This window comes from Copadichromis virginalis, linkage group LG3 (genome assembly GCF_057382275.1).
Source record: "Copadichromis virginalis isolate Kocher_CV1m ecotype Utaka linkage group LG3, C_Virginalis_male_GT1.1, whole genome shotgun sequence".
Classification (NCBI taxonomy): domain Eukaryota; kingdom Metazoa; phylum Chordata; class Actinopteri; order Cichliformes; family Cichlidae; genus Copadichromis; species Copadichromis virginalis.
In genome coordinates this window covers 49,624,700-49,649,864 of record NC_140620.1, presented here as the reverse complement: position 1 = coordinate 49,649,864, position 25,165 = coordinate 49,624,700, and the positions used below count along the sequence as shown (strand labels likewise).

General features: G+C 42.3%; 2 protein-coding genes across 4 annotated transcripts in view; one reads left to right on the top strand and one right to left on the bottom strand.

Annotated features, from left to right (window-relative positions):
- pcxb (pyruvate carboxylase b) overlaps positions 1-25,165 on the top strand; it is a 318,265-nt gene that overhangs the window by 194,538 nt on the left and 98,562 nt on the right. The window lies entirely within an intron of this gene.
- LOC146715084 (leucine-rich repeat and fibronectin type-III domain-containing protein 4) overlaps positions 542-25,165 on the bottom strand; it is a 38,648-nt gene continuing 14,024 nt past the window's right edge. The window contains exons 2-7 of one of the 2 annotated variants that reach the window (XM_085451505.1): positions 20,218-20,826; positions 19,968-20,130; positions 18,023-18,193; positions 16,115-16,276; positions 14,754-15,488; positions 542-4,952 (exon numbers count right to left, since the gene is read on the bottom strand). In XM_085451505.1, the coding sequence (XP_085307631.1) occupies positions 3,635-4,952; positions 14,754-15,488; positions 16,115-16,276; positions 18,023-18,193; positions 19,968-20,130; positions 20,218-20,800 (3,132 nt within the window). In that variant the 5' untranslated portion in view covers positions 20,801-20,826 and the 3' untranslated portion in view covers positions 542-3,634. Of the gene's footprint in view, positions 4,953-14,753; positions 15,489-16,114; positions 16,277-18,022; positions 18,194-19,967; positions 20,827-25,165 lie in introns of both variants that reach the window. The other variant, XM_085451504.1, reaches the window with a different exon arrangement.

Below are 25,165 nucleotides of genomic sequence, written 5' to 3'. Positions count from 1 at the left end.
CTGGGGAAACATGAAACAACCACAAAGGGAGACGAGGGCTCATAAATACACAGAGGGGCACACAGGGGGTAAAAGCCATGAAGGGAAAACACTTAGGGAACAACACAACAGGGCAACTCAGAAAACATGGCCTAAATAAGGAACGAAATACAAAAATACAAGGAACTAAGAATACTGGGCCCACATGGCCCAGGACCATGACACGTAGTCTGTCTCCAGGTGTTTCAGTAGTCTCTCAGCCGCACCCCTCCCTCCATATCTACATTTTGGCAGCATCTGCATAGGACTCAACAGAAAGTGGAGACAGGAATTTAAAAAAAAAAAAAAAAAAAATTCATGAAATATAAGACTTTATTCTCAGGTGGGCTGAAAGACTAATTGGAGTAAATATTAAACTGAAGTAAAATAAACAGTTGTGCAGCCCTGTGCAGGAATCAGTTCATTTCAGCTAGGGATGCAATGAATCACAATCGCACTAATGGTTCATGTTGGTTTTTCCTTTCCCCATTTCTATTTTTTGTCTTTGTTTTTTGCCAGGGACACACAGAAATCTTCAAGTCTTAATGCCCTTCATCACAACAACATTTAGCTACTGCATTATTGCTGCGATACAACATTGCCACTGTTGATCTTATTGTCGATGTTTAGTGATGCACCAAATTCAGCCCACTGTTGAAGTGTTTTCTCAGCAACAAAGTGAAATAAGTACGAGAAACTCGGATTGTGCTGGTGGGATAGTTTTCCCCCATCTAACCTCAGAAAACCTCAGAAAAGGGCAGAGACGACTAGATCCGTTCTACCTCCGCTTCAGCTTTTTCCGCTATGACCTGAAAGATGTAAATAATTAACAGAAATGATGTTTTGGTTTGATAGTTCATGTTTGACACTTTTCTTCTTCTCGTATGTTTAAAAGTTTAATTAGTTCTGCTCAGATGCAGATTGCTGCCAGCTCGCTTCGTTTCCAAGTGAGTGTTGATCTCAGCTGCAGATAGCATTGAAAGGAGCTTGTAATGTCTTATATTGAAATACAGAGCCTGTCTGAAACCAGCTAATATTGTTGATAATAACAGAGCATCGGTTTCAGGATCCATTAGCCTGACGGCTTTTAGTTCCCGTTCTGTCTGTCTGTTGTCACATCAGCGCTCTTTCCTATTCTGTGTCATATCCAATCTGTCCTTTGAAATCTTGTTTACACCTTTTTTCCTTCTAAACCCATTTCTGTCTGTTCCTGAGCTCATTCATCTCCCTTCTCCTACCAGTTTGCTTCTTTTTATGTTCTCTTTTCCTCATGTTTTTTTCTTTACTGTAAGAAATGTTTTTAATTACCATAAGAAATGTTACTTCACCCTTACCTCCTAATCAGCTCCACTGACTGACAAGTAAACAGCTTCATTTTCGCCCCACAGATGTGCGTGTGCGCTGCAGCTTCTTTGACTCACAAGTTTGCCTGGAGCTCAAAACATTTTCACGAGGACTGACTCATCTTCACAATTCTGTCCAAGTGCAAACTAAACCAAAGCAGCATTGGCACTTTTTTTTTATTAAACTATATCCAATCTAATTTTGCAATAGATTTAAATATAACACTGAAATCTGCTGTTGTAGATGCACCAAAATACACACGATTAATATTCAGATGCAGTGCTTCTTTCTTTTTTCCCCCCACGCATACACAATGTACTTAAGTAGTCAAGCGCACAAACATGACACATGGCCACGCGTTAATGACTCAGTCTCAGTTCCATACATGTAAATTTTATTATTTATATCAAGTCAAGAGAACAATATTGACTTTGGCAAAATGAAATGAGAACAGAAAGGAAACAACACTGATTGTTATTATTGGAATTGGCTTTGTTTAATAGGCATCTGTGTGTGTGTGCTTGCCAGTTTGTGTTTTGTGCTGTGCGCTTATTCTTGTTGTTGTTGTTGTGGTAGTTAATTTAACTGCCTAGTCATAATCATGTTCTTTCCTACTCACCAAGATTTCTTGTCTAAAACAAAAAAATCACACTTTTCATAGTTTGCGTTCGATCCTAGAATCACTCCCCAGAAAACTTTGAAAAACAAACACATGGTGCGACAAGTAACATTATTTTATTTATATACTATATATGTATGTGTTTGTGTGTCTCTCTCTCATAGAGGTTTTTAAGAGTCTTCCAACAGATTTTATAGCGTTTAGTGGCTTCTGCAGCAGTTTGATTCATTTACTGTTTTGTTTTTATTTTTTTTTAAACTGCTTCCTTTCTGAGAACATTCGATTTGGATTTACCATGAACCCATGTGGCACAAAGGAGTTTGAAGTCACACAAATGAATTTGAAATTTTAATTCCCATTTAACAGTTTCCGCTTTCTCACCATGCTACACTGCTGAAAATAAGTTGTACTGGTTGTGGCGTATTTAAACATTTCGCTCTGCTTTCACTCTCAGTGGAGCTCAAGGACGCCTCTCACCTTAATTTTTAGGGTTTTTTTTCCTTTCTTTTTTACAGCATATCCAGAAAGCACTAAACATTTTTGAAACATGGAGTCTACTTCACCGGCTCGCCCCCCACCCCACGAACATTCATATACACACAGGCACACAAATGCATCCTGTCCCTGATCCATAGACGCATGCACACTTGCGCATCCATTAGCATTATTCATCTGTTTGGTCCATTATCATCTGACATCCAATACGATCTCGTCTTTTACAAATGCACACGCTTACACGTTCCATTGTGCACTCCCGTCTCCATTTTGTAATCCATATCAACTCCATTGTAATTCCAGTGTCTTTCTTTTAATAATGTCTGGGCTCCCCTCGCTGTTTCCAGCCTGTATCGATTGATCATGTCCAATGCACCCAGCTCTGTATTTATACTCCCATAATCCGCAGGCGCAGCGAGCCAAAATCATTGTCCAGACACAGAGGACACATAAAAGTCACATTCAGAAAAGAGCTTCAAAATGGCCGGCTGCGTGAAAGCCAAAACAACAGAGTGGCATCCAGACCTTTTCACTGATGTATTTCTGTCACAAGTATTTCTCCAGTATTAACAGTGGTGGTGTTCTTGATCCGGTGTAAAGCCTCATGGTGGTGTGGGAGCTGAGACTGGAGAATTGAGTGGTTGTGTTAGTGTGATCCACACAGGTCACAACATCTCCTCCTCCTCTGCTGTAACCCTTGTTCTGTTTCCTTACTGCTGTTTTCCCTCATTATTTCCTTAATTTACATCCCCCCATGTCCCTCTCACATATTTGTTTTTTCCTTTCACTGCGATGATTGTACTTTCTCTTTCCCCGTCGCCTTGAATTTTTAAAGATTTTTTTTTTTTTATTAATTTTTTTTTTGGTCACATTTCTCTGCCATCACTTTCGAGGTTCCTCGAAGAGCCTCTTACAAATCCTGACCTCACTTCTTGGTATCCTCCCTCCTCTCAGCTCACAGGGCAAATCAAGAAGCTGCATTAGTGACACTTGAGTCACCTGCTCTCCTTCCTTCCTCTGAACTGGAAGTTTTTCATCTAAAACAGTTTTGCTTTTGTAATCCCTCCTCACCTCTTTGGCCTTCTTAAATCAGCATCTCATTCAAACTGTCCTCGTACAGAACCCTTTATCCCCCTCCACTTTTTGTAATCCGTGCCCCTATACGACGCTTTCCTCCAGTTCTTCCGCGCTCTTTCCATCCTTTCCTTTTCCCCTACTCCTGTCTTTTCCATTATTTGCTTTCCCGGGAGTAATCCCAGTGTTAGAGTTGGAGTTGGTGGCGTTATAAGCATGAATATATCCCCTTTGGAAATCACAGTGACCCCCGAACCCGCCGCTGCTTTCGCACTCGTCGCTCGTGGTCGACGACGCTGTGCTTGCTGTCGAAGCGCACTGCACCAGCATTCCATGCAGCGACTGGCTCCGCCTTGTCCAGATGACGCTTAGCCGCTTGGCATAACTGACAGCGCCGTAGCGCCTGGCGACACTCGCTGCGGCATCAGTCGCTAGCGCGACCGAGGAGCCCATATCGAGCGAGTGCCTCCGTTTGCTAACTGTTCCACAGGCGGGGCTCAGAGGGGAAACGGGGCTCTGATAAGCCTGTGAGGAGTTCCATTTGTCCCTGCCTCTGGGTGCGACTCTCCAGTCCAACAGCTCCGAGTCTCTCAGGGGTGCCGCGAGAGAAAAACTAGCACGATTGGTCAGCTCTCGCTCCAGTCGGGGCCTTGGGCGCTCCCTCTGACGCGACTGACGGGGAAGGGTTGAGGGGGGAGAAGGGGAGTAGTAGAGGGGCGTTCTGTCACTTTCTGAGGTGTACGGTGACGCCTTGTCCAACTTTCGCTGTCTCACCACCAGTGCCATCTCACTTCCTGCCCCTGTCGTTGTGGAAACCACGCCTCCAGCTGAAAGAAACTGCTCCAGGTTGACTTTAGGTTTCGGCCTGGGCTTAGGAGGCAGTTTTGGAGGCACAGAAGAGGCTGAATCGGCCTCTTTTTCCTTTTCATTGTCCTTCTCTCCTCCTCTCTTAGAAGGCAGACCATTGGGCAGGACCACCATCATCATGTCTCCAGAACCATTGGATTGGTAGCATCCGCTACCGTTTCCTCCTTTGTCCCCACCTCCTACACTCCCCTGACAGCAGGCCCCGCCTCCTGCCTCGGTATTGCTGCTGTGACACATTATATGGTCCCCGTGATTGCAAACGCGGTGGCGAACCATGAGTGCCACAGTAAACACAAGTAAAGTGACAACAACAACGCCGCCAACCAGTATGGTGAGTGTCCCGCCCAGAAAGTGGGCTTGCAGAGAGCGACAGGCAGGGTAAACATCCTTGGTGGAGAAGGTTGTGCAGCCCAGAACCTTTGTCGCAGCTAAAGATGTGATTGTGTCATCAAAAATGGCCAACACGCACAGATTATAGTCCACACCGGAAACCAGGTTCTTCAGCAGGAATCGATCACTGGTTGACGGTAAGATTCTAAAGAGGGAATAAAGGGAAAAGAACATGGGTCAGTTACATAAACATGGACGGTGCACAGAAATGCATAGCGTCTGCTGTAATTTGAAACCTGACCTCGATATTTTGACTAATCCGACCGAATTTAAGAAATAAACGGTTGAAGATTGGGAATACAAGCGGAGGAAATGGGTGTAAAGGGAGGGCTAGAAACGGCACCGGAGTAAATACTGCAGTAGGGGAGTGAGGGGAAAATGAGGCTATTGATGGGGAGCGCGCCTAGGGAACATGAAAAGAGAACTCTGTCTGCTCATTTGGAGAGCAGGAGCGTGTCTACGTATGTGGGGATGTATTCGCATCTTTGCGGGAAGCAAACATCACAGCAAAACTCTACACATTTGGTCGTTTTAGGTTTAATTTCTGAATTAAAGTTAAAGTATAGTTGATGTTTGCTTTTCAGCAGAAGTTATGAAATTAAGACGTATATAATCTGGCTTTGGTCTTTTAGAGTGCAGATGTTTTCCTGTGTGTCTGTAATGAGTGAGAGCTTGCGTGGGATAATAAAGAGAGAAGTGCTTTGAATGTGTCCTCATTTTAAGTGTTCGAGCAGCCGTTATAATATATATATAACAAATGGGCGAGAGGTGAACAATAGAGGGATACTGGGGGGTAAAGACGGTGAATCGAGGGAGCAGACGTTACATAAGTTGCATGTGATTTTTTATTTTTTCTGTGTTTGCACCTGGATCTATGTTTGTATTTATGGGATGAGGGAATAAACGTGTGTTTTGATGCCAGTGGGTTTGTGTATGTGACATGCCAGGGTAAAGTGTGTGTGGGAGACTGAAGCGCACCTCAAGTGTCGCTGATGGGTATGACTCTGCCCTCTGCATTTCCAAACCTCTTGTGTGGGCAAGTATGTATTGTAGTTTTGTTTTGCTAACCAGAGTATTTTGTCAGTAGTTCCTTTGTTTTTCCTCTGCATCACGCTGTCCAAGTCCTTTTTTTTCCTCCATTCGCTTTCACGCTACATCAAAGGGCTTATTTGTATCCTACGTTACTAACCATTTCAGCTCCCCTCAGACCTGAGCTACATCCTATAAATGCCATCTAGGATGACTCAGACATCCAGGGAGCTGCTGCAGAAGTCCCCTAACCTTACTCAGTATGTAATGCCTTCAAAATGGAGACCCAGAGACGGCAGCGGTTTGGTCTTGTTTTTCTTCAGTTTTAAATTGGGGATAATTGGCGCCTGTTATATAATGAAGTTTTTCAAATAAAACCAATCTGATAATTCTCACAGCCGTAGTTATATCGATGTTGGTGTAAAGATGGGATTAGTCGTCTTGAATAATGCAGTGCTAGCTGGGAAATGAGAGGGGCCTTCTTGAGGCAAGCTACAGTCCAGAGCAGTGGATCTGGGTTATGGCAAGTAGGAATATTGATCATTTTCACCACCTCCTCAAGGCTTTAAAAGTTAACAAAACCAAATGTTTTCTACAGATGTCCACAATATCAACTTTTGCACTCGTATAATTTAAAAGAAAATATTTTTTTTCTTCCTCTCTCTCTTTGCGAATAACAATGTTTCAAACGGTTGCACCGTTTTAGCAAATTGCCTGGGGTGATTTGAATAGCAAGGAAATGCTTCCAAACTTCTAATTTTCAGCAGAAGCTCGGTATGAATTTAACAAGAAATTACAACATACTGTGTGACACTCCAGGTTCCCAGATAATCTGAGTAGACACATGGGGCATCGTCATTAAAGTCGTCCTCATCCGGCGGTCATTAGGTCGCTATAAAGTCCCTTCTAACACAGTTACAAATCTGCCCGTTAACTCGTGCTGTGCGGTGGAGCAGCTTGGGTTCCAGGTGTATGTTTCCATGGCAAAGGCTCATTATTTGACTCAGCAGTGTAGTAATTATACTAAGAGTACCTCGTCTTCTGATATCCACTCACTAAGCACTCGGGACCAATCAACTTTCCTAGCTTCATTTCCCAGGATATTAGTCATGTCTTATTTTCAGAAAATTGACATAAAATTGCCAAATTTTTCAATAGCAACATCATAAGCACAGCATAAGCTTGAGAGATGCCAATTACAAAAATAAAGCTGTACTTTGATACGCTAAGAAATGTGTATGCTGAAGCTAATTTAATCTTTCTCACAGAACTGTAAAGAAGTGTCAGAGATCTCTGAACTCATGGATATAAACTACAGTGGACAACCTAAACATCAGCAGTAACCAGCACTGACATAAAAAGATGAGAGGTTTTGATTAAGGAGTTTTCATATTCCTACAGCAAAAAGAGTGTGAAAGTGAAACCGAGGATTATGACCAAATATCTCAGGGATGAAAGCTCAAAATAAAACCTCTTGTGCAATCAGTCAAGTCAGAGAATTGTGAATAACTCCTGTGAAGTCCAGTAGTAAAGACAGGGGGTGCTCAATCAGATTTCTAACTTGAAATATACAAGAGGCATCGCTCGCTATGCTTCTGTTTCTGAATAAAAAGCCTTGGTCATAGTATAGGCTTATCAAAGCCCCCGAGATTTATCGCAATGGTGTCAGTTCATCCACAGCCTTTATGCATCTATATATAATTGATAGATCCCACAAGACAGAGCGACTTGACCATCATTGGAGTGATTCATGTACTCCAGTGAGTTGCTGCTTCTGTCTATCACAGGCTAATACCCAAATCTCTTTTCTTACTTTGATTCATATTAGTGCATACTGGTTCAGAGTTAGTGTGTTGCTGGATACTGAAAAAGAATGCCTAAATCTTATAAGATGATATTCTAGACCAGCATATTTGCATCTGTCTGGATTAGCCTAACACAACTAAGCTTTCTGGATGAGTCTTTGATTTGGTCCTCCATTGTGACCATGCCTCACACAGTCATGCACACCTTTAGTCATTTTTCTAATCCTACTATTCAGACTCCTCCCTTTTTATTCACTCTGTCCTCCATTCTTCCCTCTATATACTCCTGTAAAGCTCTTTATCAGTCCTCCACCGTCAATGCGGCCAACTTATTTTATTATTTTCCTCCATCAGTCTTACATGACCAGATTTCCTCCGTTTGGGTGATCAGGCTCTCTTATCTCCTCATATCCTATGAGCTTTTCATTGCGGTGCAATCACCCATCCCTCTTTTTCCTTAGCCTAAATCTGCAGTGATGCAGTCATCTTTGGTTCAACCTCTTTTACAACTTCACTCTCCTCCTCTGGTCTAATCCTGTGTATCTTTTACCTCATCTGCTTGCCTCAAATCCTTTGGTATTTTCAACCAGGCTCTACCTGATCTCCCAGCCTCTCTTCCTTTTCAGTCACTCCACTACATCTCTATTAGCCACACCAATAACCATGTACCATGATTGAGCATCCAAGGTCACTCTTCCTCCCCTCTCATCTACCCCTATCTCCTCTGCCATCTCCTTTTTAGGTACCACTGCTCCTCCCTCATCCTCTTACCGCCTCTTTTCCTTTTCACTACCCACCTCATCATTTGTATCCTATATTTCTTTTCCTCTTCCTCTTGCCCACCACCCCTCTGTCGTCTTTCCCACCCCGCCACTGCTTCCTCCCTTATGAGATTGTGAATCACCTCTCTAGTTGTTTTTGCTACACTGGGAGCGACAAAAATAGGCAAGCAAATTCACTAAAATATACATGGAAGACCCAGACACATTCACAAACGCATGCATCTTTGATATGCTGATTCGCTAGCACTCGCTGCATTATTCATTTTTTTACCCGTATTTAGCTATGTGGTGTGGGTACACATGAAATAATATCCGGCTCAAACCTCTGCTCGAGACATTATGTTCATGAATACAAAGTGCATCTCGTGTAACTCGGACTGATCATCGTGGACTACGAAAATTGATTGATTAAACGGCCGTGGTGTTGTCTGTATTTGCGCTGACTCGATCTTTGTGGGCCGGCTTCTAACATACCAAGAGAGTTTGCTCCATCCCTGTGCTTCTAATTATGGTTAAAGCCTGCAAAGGCGTGCACATCCACAGATGCAGGAAGAAAGTAATCGAGACAAGTGAGTGCTTTGTTCAAGCCGGTGACACAGAAACGAGTAATTATTAGTACCCGTGAGAGTAAGGCGGAGAGGAAAAGAGAGTGATGGAGGGAATCAAGGAGTGGTGGAGCCCAATTTTTTTTCTTTCTTCACATCGTACTTCCTGTCTTCTCTTGTTATCTTGTTGTGTTATATGTAGTGCCGACGTAGGACAGTTTTTCCAATTTCATTGTACTACTGTACTATGTATGACTGTGCAATGACAATAAAGAGTTATCTTATCTTATCTTATCTTATCTTATTCTCGCCGCCTCACGTCTTGCTCCTCTCTGTCAGAGTTACCAAGTCTGGTGGTCTGACACCAGACAAGATTGGGCACAGAGAGCAAGAGCCGGAGGAGTGAGTGAGAGAAAGAAAGATGAAGAGGAACAACAAAGCAATTATCTCCTTCTGGCTGACATCTATCCAGCTCTCCTCACCCCCCCCACCCCATGTTCACTCTTTCCTACATACATTTTTAGCCTTGATTCGTCAGACTGTTTATTGCCTTGTTATCTGTCTCTCTCAATTTTGTCTGCTTTCTTCAGTTTTCCATGATCACCCCACCCTCCCCTGTTTTGCTTTCCTTTATCTGGCGTTTCACTTAACTCTTCCTTATTCGGTCTGATTTTATTTTTCCCCCCTCGATGCCTGATTCGGTTGCTTTCTTTCATTATGCGACCTTCTCCTTGTCGTCCTCATCGTTGCTCCCCCTTTCTTCACTTTAACCACCTAGATATTTATAGGAAATTCCCTGTCCATCCTTTGCTACCTGCTTAGCCCGTCCTTTTCCTTCATGTGACTCTACAGAATAATATAACGTGACATATGTATTGAGTGCTGACCCTGTTCTCTTCCCCTTCCTTTTGAAGCCTCTGATATGAGCTGACGCATGTATTGACACAGTAGTTTAACACTTAATTAGCTCTTCCCGTGGGGTAAAACTCTTCACTTCATTTTACCTCATCTCCTTTTCGCTTCCCTCCCTGCCCTCTAACCGCTCAGCTGTCCTTGTTTGTTCATTTTGCTTTCCTCTTTTTCCATCTTTGAAGCCGCATGCCTCGGCATGCCCTGCTCCCTGCCACATCTCTTATTACATCCTTATCAATCCCAGCCTCAGCATTTGCACATATCTTCTTGCTTTTATGATTATTTTTTTTTGTGTTGTAATATGTTGTAATATGACAAAGTGAAACCATGTGAAGATTTTGATGGATTTCTGATTGGACCAGTGGGGAAAATCATTTGCACAGCTCAGTGTGTTGTTTGTTTTTTCCTGGTTTTGTTGGCTGAACACACTGTAGTTTAGATTCTTGTCACTTTTGCTAAGCACATTTAGTTTACATGTAATGAAATATGCTGTATAAATAAAACTGACACATAGTTTGGTGTAGCTATAGTCAGTGCCCTGGGTGAGCATTTATAAATACATCCATAGCACAATTCAGTGTTTTCAAATATTAGTCAGATATGGTGGGTAATTTGCAACAGGAAAAATCTTTAATGCCAACACCTAATTTTCAGGATTTTTTATTAAAGCCCTCTCCTTTTGTGACTCATTAGCCGTGTTCTCAGCTCGGTTTCTCAGCACGCTCCTTTCCTGCGGCTTTCAACCTCTCGCTCTGTACTTTTTAACAGTGCGGCCTTTTCTTAGACACAACTTTCATTATTCTCATTATTTCTCAAACTCTGCGTGATTTTTCTCTCCAATGTACTCCCATTGCTCTCCCTGTGATCGTTACTGTTCCCATTAAGTCTTAGCCGAACTTGGCACTTTGAGTGCCCGGCAGAAAGGTCGATCATGTGGTGACTGGGGTGCAATTGTGAAAATTGTCAAAGCCACTCTACGCCTTCCTGCGCACTTTAAAGACTGTTGTTAAACCTAATGAGAAACTTTTGGCTCAGACATATACAAGTGTCATACAGATGCTCTCTCTGACATACCGTATATAGCAGTGATTCATAACTAATTCCCAACTGCTTGCCAGAGGCTAAAAATAGATGGATTTACACGTAAAAAAAATCATGAAGCACAGTGAAACGGCAGATACCTTGTATAATTCTTAGTGAATAATGGATTATACAGAGGTTGGGCTCAGTGAGACTTGTGCTGAACATGGAATCTGTTTCCTGTAAAATGTCTATTTACTACATGTCAGGTAGATTCTGACTGGTAGCGAGGTCATTGTTTACAATCCCAGCTAATTAAATGCTTCTTTCAGCTTTGTGTTCCTGCATACAGTACATGGAATATGTCAATGTGTTAATTCAGTATCACAGCTGCCATTAAAGTTGACGTGCTTCTGATTAAGACGCGACCGAAAAAGCTCCACAAAGCTGTAGTGCCGGCCGATGAGGGTTGACAGCCTTAAACTGTCTATGACTGCATGTTCTTTGTGACTTGCAAGTGCTGACGAAAACGCGCTTTTGAACAGATGGTGCTCCATCGGTTGCTTTAAAGTGCTGGCTCATTAACATGGACTCGTGCTTTCCTGTCCTGCTCTTTGTCCTTCAGGTAGACCAGTCCCATGCGTGGGCAAAGAAGTCAATTGCTCACATTTACCGGCAACAAGGAAATCTTTGGCAGTTCTTTCACTGTGCTTTTCAGAATCTGGGTTTCATGTCACACTGAAGGATCAGTGACCGTGTGGTGCTGTTAAAGGGTAGCAGAGCTCCGGGAAGGAAGCTGGCTTAATGTTGTGAGGGAGCACAGCTCAAAGGAAGCCACATCCATGACATTGTACTTGGTACTCTCACAGATGCCAGCAGAATTACAAAGCATGCTAAAATGGAGGTCGGTGTTGTCTAACATACGACTGACCTTTTAAAGGATACAGTGCAGTCTGCTGTTCTCTTGTCTGTATACCACCATCTTACGATGCATTTATTTCTTGTCATTTCTCAAAGATTCCTCTTTTCCTGTGTTTCTGTCTTCATTTCTGAATGCCCCTCGTCTCCCCCTCTTCCCATCTTTTGCCCAATTCAGCGAGTGGCTGGTGTTTCCTCCTCCCAAATTCAGCAATAGAATACGAACACAAATCCCAGATAAAAAACCTGAAATCTCACTGACCTGGTCTCACCTTTTGAGTTTCTAAGCCAGACTTGCTTTGGTTGATTCCTTTTTTTCTCGTGTGAAACTTTAGTTGGCACTAGCTCATTGATAGCATGATGGGAAGCCATACTGGAAATGCTCGACAGCGTTGTAGTATGCTGCTTTCCTCTTTCTGTCCTGAGAGACTGAGGGTTGTGCCTCCAGACTTGTCTCCTATTTCAACCTGTTTTCCACACTGACCTGTTAAAATGGCCACTACCCTACTCTGAACAAATCACACCACCAGGAAAACAGAGGGCTGTATGTGTCACAATCTGGCAAAACCTCAGATCGCTTACTCTCCTGTGATCCCAGCTGGTCTGTGACTCATTCTTTCATGCTTATCTCTTCTGTTTTCTTTTGTTTCTCTCACAGCTGAGTGTTTAAGAAAAGCATTTTACTGGTGTCAACCTTTTGCCTTAAAGAGCTACGTTTAGGTGCCCAAAGAAGTCTGTATTTTTATAAAACCACCCTTGAGAAAATACACTTAAATTTTGAGTCAAATTTAATCGAGAAACTAATTAACCTGGTATTGTGTTGTTTGATATCTCATAGTTTGTGGAGAGTATCTTCTCTTAACCTTTGTTACTAGAGATAACCAGCTTGCTCCCCTGATCTCAGATTATTATCCACTGAGAAATTAACACTAGTGATCAACAAGGAACTCGAGATCTCAGTGAGTTCATTTTAGGTATAACAAGCGTGTCGTGGGAGTCTAAAGAATCTGCATGTTATTTGTTTTGATGTTGCATTCCTGTTGGACATCTCTTTATCTCCATCCTTTCAACTGCACAACCTCCTTTTCAGCAGAGGAGCACTTTGCTTCCACAAAATTGCCTCGTCTCTATTTCTAAACGTTCCTGCTCCCTTGTCACATTATTCCTGTTTGCTTGTTTTTTTTTTTCTCGCTGTCTTACGTTTCTGTGGGCTCCATTTTCTCCTTTCTCCCTTATTGCATCAGTTCCCCCAACCTCCCCCTTTCTTTCATACCCAGGTGTATATCTGTGTACACGGTCTTTCTATTTCAGTTATGGATTTAAATACCTTCCCTCCCTCTCTCCACCCTCGGTTCCTTTTTTTGTTTTTGTCTTCCTTTTCCCACGTGGGCCTTCTACTCTCTTGTCCTCCTTACTGTCAGTCTGCTTTCACACATCCTGCTTTTATCTCAATCTCACCTCAAGGTGATTTGGGTAGAACCCATCTTCTCAGTCTCTACAGGTCTCAGTCCACATGTCTAAATTCATCTGCTTTCCCCTTCTAACTGTATCCTTCACTCATAGTATTGCTTTTTACCTCCCCATCCACCCTTTTGCAAACAGCTCAGGTTCCTACTATTTTTACTTTGCTCTCAAACTTTCAGATTATAGCTTTTTTTCTTCACAATCATATTTCCATCTCTGTTCTCTACAGTCTTTGTCATACGAGTTGCTCTACCCCTTACGATACACTTACAGCTTAATGCCTTCTTTATAATACCTGAGGGAAGCCACATTGAACCCCAGCATTACTGCCAGCTAAAATAAAAACCCCACACAAATAATAGCACAGTGGCAGCCCTTGCTCAGCCAGCCCAGTGTCTTATCCCATCTTCCTCACTGTTTCAGCCACTGTAGCAATAACCCCACGCATAATGTCTCATCAGTCTACGCTCATAAATTCAAAAACAGTAAACTTTGACTGTGTACCGCTATAATTCATGAACAGCACCATAGTATTGTACATGTAAGCACACCAAGTAGCTAAAAAAAGCCACACTGTTTTATATTGAAAGACATTAGTCTTGTCCTTTAGCTTTGTTTAGACTGTTTTCTCTCATGGATTCTTATGCAAGCCCAATATTTTAGAAATGCAAATAAAAAAGATGCGATTTTTCAGGATATTGTTTTTGGTCTTCCTTATGTAGAACTTATCTTGTATAGCCACAGCTACATTAGATCTTTGAGGGGAAAAAGCGGAATTTTCAAATACTTGCAGATGTTTGCTTTTTAGTTTTACCTCCATGTTTTCCAGATCTGTACCCTGTACTTGTATGCCATGGCGTAAATAAGAGCTTTGAATCCTTTAACTACAAATCAACTTTCTAAGTGGTTATTTATCTCCCTCTTAGACTATGATGAGTCATACACTGACATAACTTATGAAAATTAGTGTATTTAGATTAAATACATGTTGCATCACTGTTATCGTGCATTTTTAGATGGACACCGTGGCCTCTTGATGTTTATGTTACGCAGCTCGGTTCAGAAACATCCCCCTCCTTCAAATCCTTTTCCACGTTATCCACATATCCTCCCATTCTGCACTCACCCATATGCACTGGCTACTGCCTATTGAGATTAAGTGTCATAGTGATGGAGATAAATTATTAACACTCTCTCGTCCACTATCCCTTTATTCCGCTCCCCGTTCACTTTTCCCTTAAGCTATCCGCACATCAATATGCAAGATGAACAGTTCGACTACTGAGGTGTCATATTGTAATGGATAAATATTTAAAATGATTAGCATGAAAGAAAAGGGTGGGCATGACCCTGCAAAAATACCTTCTGGAGGAGAAGCTGAGAAAGCAATCATATGGCAACTGTCTAAGTTTGCCATTAGATAAGCGACAAAAGCTTCTATTATTTGCATTGTGAGTAAAGTTGAACTGACCTGTAAACGAGCGTCTCATCGGCGGTGCAGTTGTACTGTATCTGATACATCCAGACAACGTAAGCTCCAGACAAACGCCCCAAATCCCATCGGACCTGAGCCGATGTCGATGTTACTCCCTGTACTCCAATCATCCTTCCTTCCTCTTCGTCCCCTTCTTCTTCCTCCATGCTTCCTCCATCAGTCCTCTCTCCTTCAGATGCCCTACCGCCGTCACCCTCTTCGTCATCCCCTCCAACTCTTTTCCCATCCTCTGGCTCTCCTCCGCGTCCACCGCCATTGTTAATCCCTCCATTTTTGGCCGTGCTAATATCCGACGAGCCCGGATCGGTCCGTAAAATTCCATTGGTCACGTTCCTGTTGTTCTTGGTGTTAACACTGTTGCTCCCAGCGTTTCCACCTACTCCACCCCGGTGAGGCAGGGGGATTATTTTGAGATCCACAGTGGCAGTTGCTTCACCTGCTGCGTTTATTGCGATACATGTATATGCCCCGTCATCACGGGCTACTGTTACCAAGATATCCAAGGTCCCGTTGCTAAAGGAGCTGGTCCGGGATGAGTTTGCGATGATGCGATCATCTGGTGAAACCCAGTGGACTACTGGCTCGGGGTCACCAATGGCACGGCACTTTAGCGTGGCTCGCTGGCCCTCCAGCACCCACAGCTTGTGCGTGTGGCGAGTGATGAGAGGTGGTTCACATGTGAACTCCTCCTCAGGAATTGACCAGAAATATCTGCAGGCACAGAAAAGAGACAGTGAGAGAGGTGGAGGGAGATGGGTGGAGCAGATTAATTTTGCTATTCTCCACAAATCCCAAATGATCAATTAACCAGATAGCATCTTGCAATGAGTCACGCAAGAATCATATGTGGGACAGGAGCTTAAAATGCGAAGACCAACAGCTTCCTTCTATCAAAGCCTATCATGTTAACATCTGTCCGCATACATATTCAAACTAAGAGACACCAGGATCCTATGATGACAAACTCAAAAATGCTGAAAATGTGAATAATAGCAGACTGATGAGGACAGCAACTCCTTTTCCTCATAAATGCTTCATTTTCAGTGTGGTTTTGACTAGAGTTAGACTAGAAATTTAGAAAAGAGTGATGTAGGAAGTAGAGGTAGTTCAGAGTATCTAATTAGGGGCAAAATATCACGCCAGTGTTCTTAAAACTGGCTGCATGGCGTACCTGTCCTCATGAGTTTGAGCTTGATCTCATTAAGGTAAGAATTAGGTCATTTTAATTCAAAACATTGTTCAGCCTGTAACTTATTACATTGTTGCCCTATGATAGAGGAAACCTTTACTAGTTACAAGAATCAGAATAATCCGTTGACCAGCTGACGATGATTTACCTTCCAGCAAGGTGAGCAGGAGTGGCACACGTCTCCATGTCATCTCCACGGATGAGGCGCCTTAACCACAGCAGTTCACAATTGCAGTGCAGTGGGTTCCCTCCAAAATTTAGGCTTATGACAGCATTGTATGGGGTAGGACTTATTGCACCTGTCTGAGACCTGAATATAATAAAAGAAAAGCAGTCAGTCCATTCACTTAATGATGCCTTGCTGGACTTCGAGGTTATTTAAATGCAGTATTCATAATTGTCTTTTCTCTCATTTTGAAACGAGTACCTGTAGTGAATACAAAAGAGCCTTAAAACTCATGAAGATAATCAATTTGCATTTGGTTAAATTTTTATAAATGATTTACTTTGAACATCTCTCTCTAAGAACAACTTTAGGACGTCTTTCATGAACTTGTCCTTAGACAGGTTGAAGTCAATTTGGTGCAAACCAAATGTGAACATGGTATCTTCACATTTGAACATACCATGTTCAACCTCTCTGCTATTTGCTCCTGACAGAAATCTGAGCTTTGCATGCATCACTGAGTAAAACTTGTCAGTTATACAGTGTGAACGGCTGGTAGATGAGGCTGTCTTTGCTCACCACAAATTTTTAGCTTTGATTCTCATTCTGACAAATGGTTTGGAGACCACTACTTGTTTTCTGAGACCTCTAATGGGCACCGTTGCACAAGTGTTGCAATTTTTGTTTAACAAATTCTTTTGAAGTTAATTGGACAAAGCTTGATAGACGAGGCTCAGCTGTCTGATTGTGTCACTCTATTTTCTGCTTTTAATGTACTTTATACTGATCTGCTCCCGCAAAGCATTTTACAGTTCACAGCCGTTTTTAGAAAAGGGTTAACTGTGACTGTACGTTGATTTATGTGAACATCAAATCCACCTTTGCGTTATCTGAACACATGGATCAGTGGAAGGGAAGCAATTCGTGGAGTTCATTTATTGTGCAAATGTCTGCAATTGTAAAAAATTTTGTTGTGCCATAACTTATTTTCAAATGTTTCTAAAACCTTAAACTTGATAATTGTTCCCAAGTTTCCATTTTAATACCAAGCTGTTATAAGTAATTTTATATGGCATTTAATGACTGGTGTGATCTGTAGAGGGTATGGGAACATGTGAAACTGCAGAATAAACTGGCTGTGTATAGCATGGCTATGTGAGAAGCTCTATTTAGTACAATCAGACTGAACTTTATGTTAAAATATAAAAGATTTAAACACTGGATTGCATAAACTATAGAAGAATACAACTTGTTGTGCAAGCATTCAGGTTTCCCTTTTAAATCTGGATGCAGTTACAGGGGAAGTTATGATTAAAGAGATCATTTTAACTTGTTTTTAAAAGGTGGCCTGAGCTGAAATGTCTCTATTACTAATCAAAGCACTGGTCAGTTGTTATGATCTTGCACACTATGGTCTGTCATAGCGTGCAACGTAGTCCTTAGACAGGCGAGTTAGAAATCGTGTCAGTGCAACACCCCATACGGTTGATTTGACAAAAATGTCAGTCCCACTGAGTTCCAGTTGACCAAAGCTGTGTCACAGCTGGACTTTGATTTCCACATTAGTTGGAGCACAGCTGACAGCTTTACAATGAGTGCGTACTTCTATTTATAACCGTCATATAACTCGCCATCACTATTTCAAAACTTGAAATATGTTTGAGTCAGCGAAGTGGTGAGAATTTGTGGTGGCACATAAATAGCATAAAAGTAAATGTTGACTAAAGAATTTACCGAATGCCAGCTCACCAGCATTGTCTTTCTTCTTTTTCTGTGCCAGAAAGCACCCTGCTAAAAACACACACACTGGTAGCTTTGTGGCGTCTGCAACAGGATATTTCTACTAAGCTACTTCTGAGGGAAACATAAAAGTTGAAGCTTAAGAGCTACCTTGCAAAGAGAGGATCAGGAGGCAGGGTTCGGAGCCTGTTGGAGGTCATATCCAGCCTTGCAAGCTTATACAGCTCTCCAAAGACTCCTTCCGCTATGTGATCTATCAGGTTATGGTCCAGGTTTAGTGTGTGCAGACTGGCCATGTTCTGAATGGACTCCCATGGTACCCTGTAGATATAAAAAAGAACAACGGCTAATGTGAGATTTATTGAATTGGTAAACTTTGTAGTGAGATTGATCATGCAGTGTGAAGATGGAGTAACAGCAGCTCTAAAGACAGATCCACCTCTTGAGACCACTTTATTAAAGGATGTGATTGTAGCACCGATAGATCCACAGTTCATTTGTTGTTCTCTGGGTAATTTCTTCTTACTCGTCAGAGAACAAATATGCAACGATGAATTAATAGTGACAACAATGGCAGACAACAACAACAGATGCTTGTTTTCCTTCTGAATCTTTTGCTCTATCTGGGTTTCCCCAAGTCCCATCTGTGACCCATTGCTGTAGTCATTTAGTATTCCATTAGTGCTGTCATTCCCTGTTTTGGACCAATTAGTGAATCCAAATGAAATGTCTGGAACTAGCAAAATAGGAAAAATACGAAGCATTTATTTTTTGGCGTCAGTCACACCAGCCCTGCTGATTTTAACCTTTTTTTGTGTCCAGGTTCACCGAACTGAACTTTACAATCACCTTGCTGTTGAGTAATAAAGTTCATTGGGTGCAAAGCATGCTTTTCTTTTTGTAGTTGACTAAATAAACGTATTCAGTGATTTTAATCAGTTACAAAAACAATTTGGTAAACATTGATGGTTACAGCAGGTGGCCTCCATTTATCTGTACAATAGTTTGATTAGACAACAGGCCTGAAAGAGGAAAGAAGTGCCAGGCATAGTTAATTAGACCATGTTTATGGTTTAGATTATGGTTTTAGAGGTTGGAGAAAGGCCAAAGAGCTGCTTTAGAGGAGACAAATGAAACATCTTAATCAGAACTGACAGCCCAATGCTGCTGAATTTATCAGCACAGAGGGACACTAGGAAGAGAATAGAGGTCTAAAAGAGAATATCATCATTGTTCTGACTTATCATTTAGACCAGAGGAATGGAAAGTAACCCTGAATCCCTATTGTCCTAAATAGACACGAGAAGAATACTGCACCCTGCACTCAGCTGTATAGAGCAGCTATAACAGTGTACACGGTGGCAGTGGAGTGAGCTCAGACGAAGTGAAAGAAAATTAGAACCTCATCAAAATTGACTTTCATTTTTCTTTCCCTTTCTTCTCCTCGTTGCCTCATATGCCAAGTGTTTTCATTGTGCATTTGTGTGTAAATTTTGTGTGCAGGATACACTGACAGAGACGGGTGTGTCAGTGTATGCTGGCTCATGAATTAAATTGAGTTTGACACAAAGGATGTCAAACTCAATTTAGTTCATGGGCCACGTTCAGTCCACTGTATGCAGCCTAAGAAAAACAACAGTATATGGTTCTTTTCCCCTTTAAGTTGTGTAGCACAAGGTGTTTTCCTAAAACTTAAACTTGTAACCATAAACCCATGTGAGATATGTCTTCAAAATGTGCAAAATAAAGTATTCTTGTTAAATACTATCTATTTAAGAATGACCTATTTACAAGGAGGATGAACATCCTGAAATATTGCAAGAAAAATAATCTCATAGTTTATTTTTCTTAATTCATTGAGTTTACCGTCATATGAACAATTGAGAGATCAGTGGAAAGGCACAAAACCTTCACACGTACAAGTTTTTGGAGTAATTTAGTGAGAAACTCTATCAACAACGGACTTCACTGCCGTTTTTAAACGTTGCAAGTCTGGCTCCAGGCCCCATTTTTGATGATTTCTGCTTAAAGAACAATGTCTGTGGCTTGGATGTGCTGTGCACGTGGGTGATACCCAACAAAAGCAAAAACTCACCTCCTGAGGTTATTGTAAGATAAGTCGAGGTCTTCCAGTGTGAGCAAGAAGTCATCGAAAGCCTGCACGGAGACCTTGATCAGCTGGTTGTTGTTGACAATCAGGTGCTGCAGATTGACCAAACCTGCAAGGTCTCTAGGTCCGAGTATTGTCAAGCGATTACCTGGATAAAACAATAAACGGGTAAAAACACGTTTAAGTAGTGTATTTGATTCAAGTCTTGAACACTGAGAATAAAATAACTGCTCACCATCCAGATGCAGAGAGCGTAGACTCTCCAGGTCAGCAAAGGCCATTGGTCTAATAAGGTGGATGGTGTTCCTTGACAGTGTCAGATCAACCAATCCGGTCATGTTGACAAAATCATTTCCGCCCACTTCTGTTATAAAGTTATCGGCCAGTCGCAGCTCAACTGTCCGCCGGTCAACATGCGGTGGGACGAACAGGAGGCCTTTGTCGGCACAGAGCGTGCTCAGTGACTCCGAAAGGTTTCGACACACGCAGTGGAAAGGACAGGCCGAGACCACACCCCACGTCTCCCCTGCTCCAATTAGAGAAGGAAGCAGGCAGCATGTGACCAAAGTCAGCCAGTGAAAGACTGGGAAAGGGACAGAGTCCGGGAGGGTTCTCTTTGCAGTCCTGGGACAGGCGCAGTGGATGAGATGGGAGGAAGTTGACAGAGATGAAACAAAAAGAGGGGACAGAAGAGAGACGGACAGACTGGGCAGAGGGAAGAGGGATGGGAAGTCGGAGCCCTCTGCTCTGTCTTCGGGGTGGTGTGTGTGGGGTAGGTGTTTTTGTCTGCGGGGATTGAAGGGTGGGGGGACAGGCATGGTAGAACGCCTGGCTGTTCACAGACCTGGAGAGAAAAAGAGAACAGATGGGGGGGAAAAGATTAGACATAGTTTTTAAACTCATACAGTTGGTCGTATTTCTATGTGTGTGTCTGGTTTTTTTGTCTTCCACCTACTCTGACTAGACAGAAGTGAAGCAAGGGCTTGCTTTACACACATCCATACCTGTGTGGGTCAAGGCCTCTTCTAAACAAGTACCACTTCACACTAGTGCCTACATGGTGCTTTGTAGCATTAAAAAAATCTGTATTGAAAAATGGTTGCCTCCCTTGCTGTGTGCTTTTTTTTTTTTTTTTTTTTTTTTTTTTTTAATTGGCTTACATGTATATTCTGTCCTGTCTACCTCTTTGCCACTGTAGCTTATTGCCTAGCAACAGCATCCCAAAAGACTGAACACAGCCAGTCCCCATAGTAACAGTTACCTAGAAACATGTTAGAGTGGATTATTGTTATATCATAGGACCCTTTCTTAACACTATGGGTCAGGGAATCAAATTGGGTCAGCAGCCCATCAGCCTGGATTCCACAGCAAAGCTCAAATAAAGCACAATGCAGGTGTTGGTAAGCCTGGCATAGTACTAAACACACCAGGGTCCCATTGTAAGTCTCACACATACAGTATGTATGGCAGTACAGTCGTACTAGAAGCAAGTCGTTCTACTCTGCAGCCTTGTTTTTTTTAAATGTATGGAGAGGATCCATAATTCAGTCACTATTTTAAAGCAAAAAAAACCCCAACAAGCTCTGATTCATCAGGTTACACTTGGGCACACACTGTTACAAATACTTGCAAACATGATAAGCATCTCTGGAAAACCCTATCAGAACATATAAACAAATGTCATGCTAATTCTGGTTATTTGTGAATAAAGGCACTCAAAACGTATACACTGTGTCTCTGACATCTGTCAGTGTAACATTATTGGCTCAAATGACTCCCCGTTTGGCTGTTAATTGGCTTTTTGGTTGTAGGGGCGGGTCAGCTGTTTTGTTCGGTGTTAAAAATCTCACTTCTGTTTGTGTTGTGGCTTTGAAATGGCATCCCTCTGCCTTTATCTTGCCAGTAAATGCACACATTGTGGCTTAGTGATAAGGTATAGGAGTGAGTCACAGCCACTGATTGCCATGCCTAATAGTTGTTATAGCAACTGTAGCCTAGATGCAGAAAGAGTGACAGAGATGGTTGATAACAGTCAGAGATGCGATGAGGGGAGATGAGATGGTGAGTCACGGACGGACACAAAAACATCACTGAAGAACGATATGGGGATATTTTCATATGAAGCAATCTGTAAACTGACAGTGCAGAAACTAGAGTGTGATGATTACACGGTGATATACAGTATGTGCAACCCAATACTTTGAGTAATGACCAGGCATAACTATGCATCACGATGGCTTTACAGGTTGACGCAAATTTCGGCTCAATATTTTCCATTAGATTCTGGCTTTACTCTTTCTGCCTGAAACTAGAGGAGCGTTTGCAATCTAGCTCGGATAGCAAGACTGCTACATGGTAGTTTTGGTCTGCTTCCAAAATGTGAGCTCTATATTAGACCAGGCTACACTGTCTCCTTTTTGAATGATAACTTTGTATTGAGTAAATGAGAAGATGAGAACTCTAGTGCCTGAAATGAATATACTTTTTTTTTTTTTAATCTTGGGATCTCAAATGTTCTCGGTAAAAGCTGAGGGGAAGGAATGAAAAAGGTGGTATAGATCACGCAAGAACTACTTTTTTGCTTTATTGAATGGTTCCATTGCTGCTTTAATATCCTGCGTTTCCTGTTGAAGCATGATGCTTGGGCAGCACATTAAACCAATGAGATATTAGTTATCAAGAGCAATGCAGTTTGGGCATGAGCCCGGTTTTCTGCCCATCCCATCAAGCCGTTCAGTTGTACGTCAATAGACTGCAGAGTTAGAAAACATTGCTTTTTGCTACTTGAGTGCCTCTTGGTTGTTCTGGGAAGCTGCAATGACTACCAGGAACTCTGTACCGTTTTCAACCCAGCCTAAAAATAAAACTCCCAAGATGCTCTCCAGCTTAGCAATGATATCAGGGATTGTTATTTCCTTATGTCTAGTGTCATCATTTTCAAAAAAAAGAAAAGGAAGGATGAAAATGCTTGCAGCAGGAGAGAGTGGGATGGTGGGAGCGTGGGGAGGAGGACAAAGGCACGGAAGCCTGCAGTGACAGCCAGTCCCTGGGGCAGGTTGATGCTGGAAGTCGACTGCTCCTGCACTCCTGTGGAGCCATGCATACTAAAATGTGACAATACTCTGGCAAAGTGTAATACTGCATAAAAATGTGTCTTCTCCGCCATGTTCCCTGAAAAGCCCTAATGTCAGGTGGTGTCTTCATACGATCAGCGCTAAACCAGCTTTACCCCACGCTTTGCTAACACTTGGTTTGCCTGCGGCATGCTGAATGTCAGTAATGCTCGTGCAGTCCTCTGTTGTGCGTCCTGCATCTGTCTCCACACCGTCATTTGACCTTTGTCTGTCTCATTCATTTTTTCCTCCTCTACTCTCGTTGCTTAGCTCTTCTCAGTCATCTAATAACTCTCCTGGCCTTACTCTCACTCTGTTTTTAATTTCCACCTTCTGTCTCCTCTTCTCCTTGTGAAAGCCTTCTCCTCGTGTCCTCCCTGCCCACACTGTCCACTCCCACACCTCTCTCTTACTGTACCGCTCCTCTTCTTTCTCTATTTCCAGGGATCGGGCTTTGTTTCCTCATCTTCTATCCTCTCCCTGCAGTTGTCTTCCTTGTTATCTTTGCCTATCCTGTTTCTACATCCTTGCTCACCTTCCATCTTTCTGCCTCTGGCTATTCTGTAAATTACCACATTTTCTTTCTTTATGTCTCATTCCCTCTTTTTCCTTTCTCTCCGTCTTGTCTGCCCTTGAGGCAACCCAAGTACGACAATGTTATCAGTCACAGCACTACCTCACCACCTTCTCCGGCAGCACTTCCTCTGTCATTTTGTCTCGTCTCCCTATCGCTTGCTGATTCTGCTGCCCTCCATGTCTCCTTGCCAGTGCTGCTCTAACTTTCAGTCACAAACTATCCACACATGCAAACACACACCCTCTGATCCTGCAAACCACACATGATTATATGCTGCACCCTGCCTGTCTCAGAGGCTCCCTCCCTCCCTCCTCGCTATTTCTCTCCTCCCTCCCTTCATTTATCTAACTTTCCCGCTCATCTCTTCTCTCCATCTGCTTTCTCTTGATTTCTTTCTTCCCCTCCCAAACTGTCATTTCTCTTTCTTCTTACTCACTCAGCGTCTCACTCTCTCCTTCATTTGGTGCTCTTCCTCTGTTATGGAGGAGATCTCATTTACAACCAGAGCAGTGCAGTATTGAAGCTTTCTGGCACACAAGTTGGATGTAACTGATCTGCTCAGCTGCTGATCGATCAGAGCCAAAGAGATAGATAGCACCCTGTCCCATTCATTTACTCTCGCTCTTTTTCTTTCACTCTTTTCTTCTTCCATGCTCTCATTGCATCTTTTTCCCTCTTTAACAGTGATAAAGATGCAAGTAGTAAACATGTTAATCCAATAAGTAAATACTTTAAGTTTTTTAAATTGTGAGGAGTTTTCTTTAAATTTCATATTTATGCAAAAAATAAAGAGTGACACAGCAGTATGCCTGATGCACTATGGCATTTAATAGCTGCTTCCAGCCTAGGATGAGTGTTTCTTCTGATTCATGTGTTCCCTTTAGTGACAGTCGGTGTAGGACATACAGTTGACTGTATTTGAGAAAGTCTCCTTTGGACCTTAGCCAGTACACCTCTGGTGACCCATTCTTATTTGTGATTCCAAAATCTGCACACAAAAAGGTACCCAGATTACATCTTCAGATGTGAAACTCAACAAATCCTCTTGTTTGAAATGATACAACTCAGATGTTTGCCACAGCTTATAAATCCCTCAAATCAACTTCTTACATTTCTAATCTTACCTGGTTCTATCGGGTAACTGTCACTTGCGTATAATGTAACCTACAGCAATGCCTTAACCTTAACTTTTTCAGTTTTTAACCACTAGTTGAAAATAGCTTTTGCCTGATATTTATCTCTGTTCATCTGTTATACAAATATATAGCTTTTTTTGATTCCAGTTCTTCCCCCCTCTTATCTTTCCTTGTCTCTTTGGTCTGTGTGTGTGACACTCTTGTAACACTGGATTTTCCCCTCTGGGAATCAATAAATTCTTATCTAACGCTTTGTACCGATGCCTCAGAAAGCTATAGTACGGCATGTGTGCGCGTGCAGTAACTGAAATAAGCTAGGTAAGTATCTGCACTTGCTATATACGGTTGTAGACATGA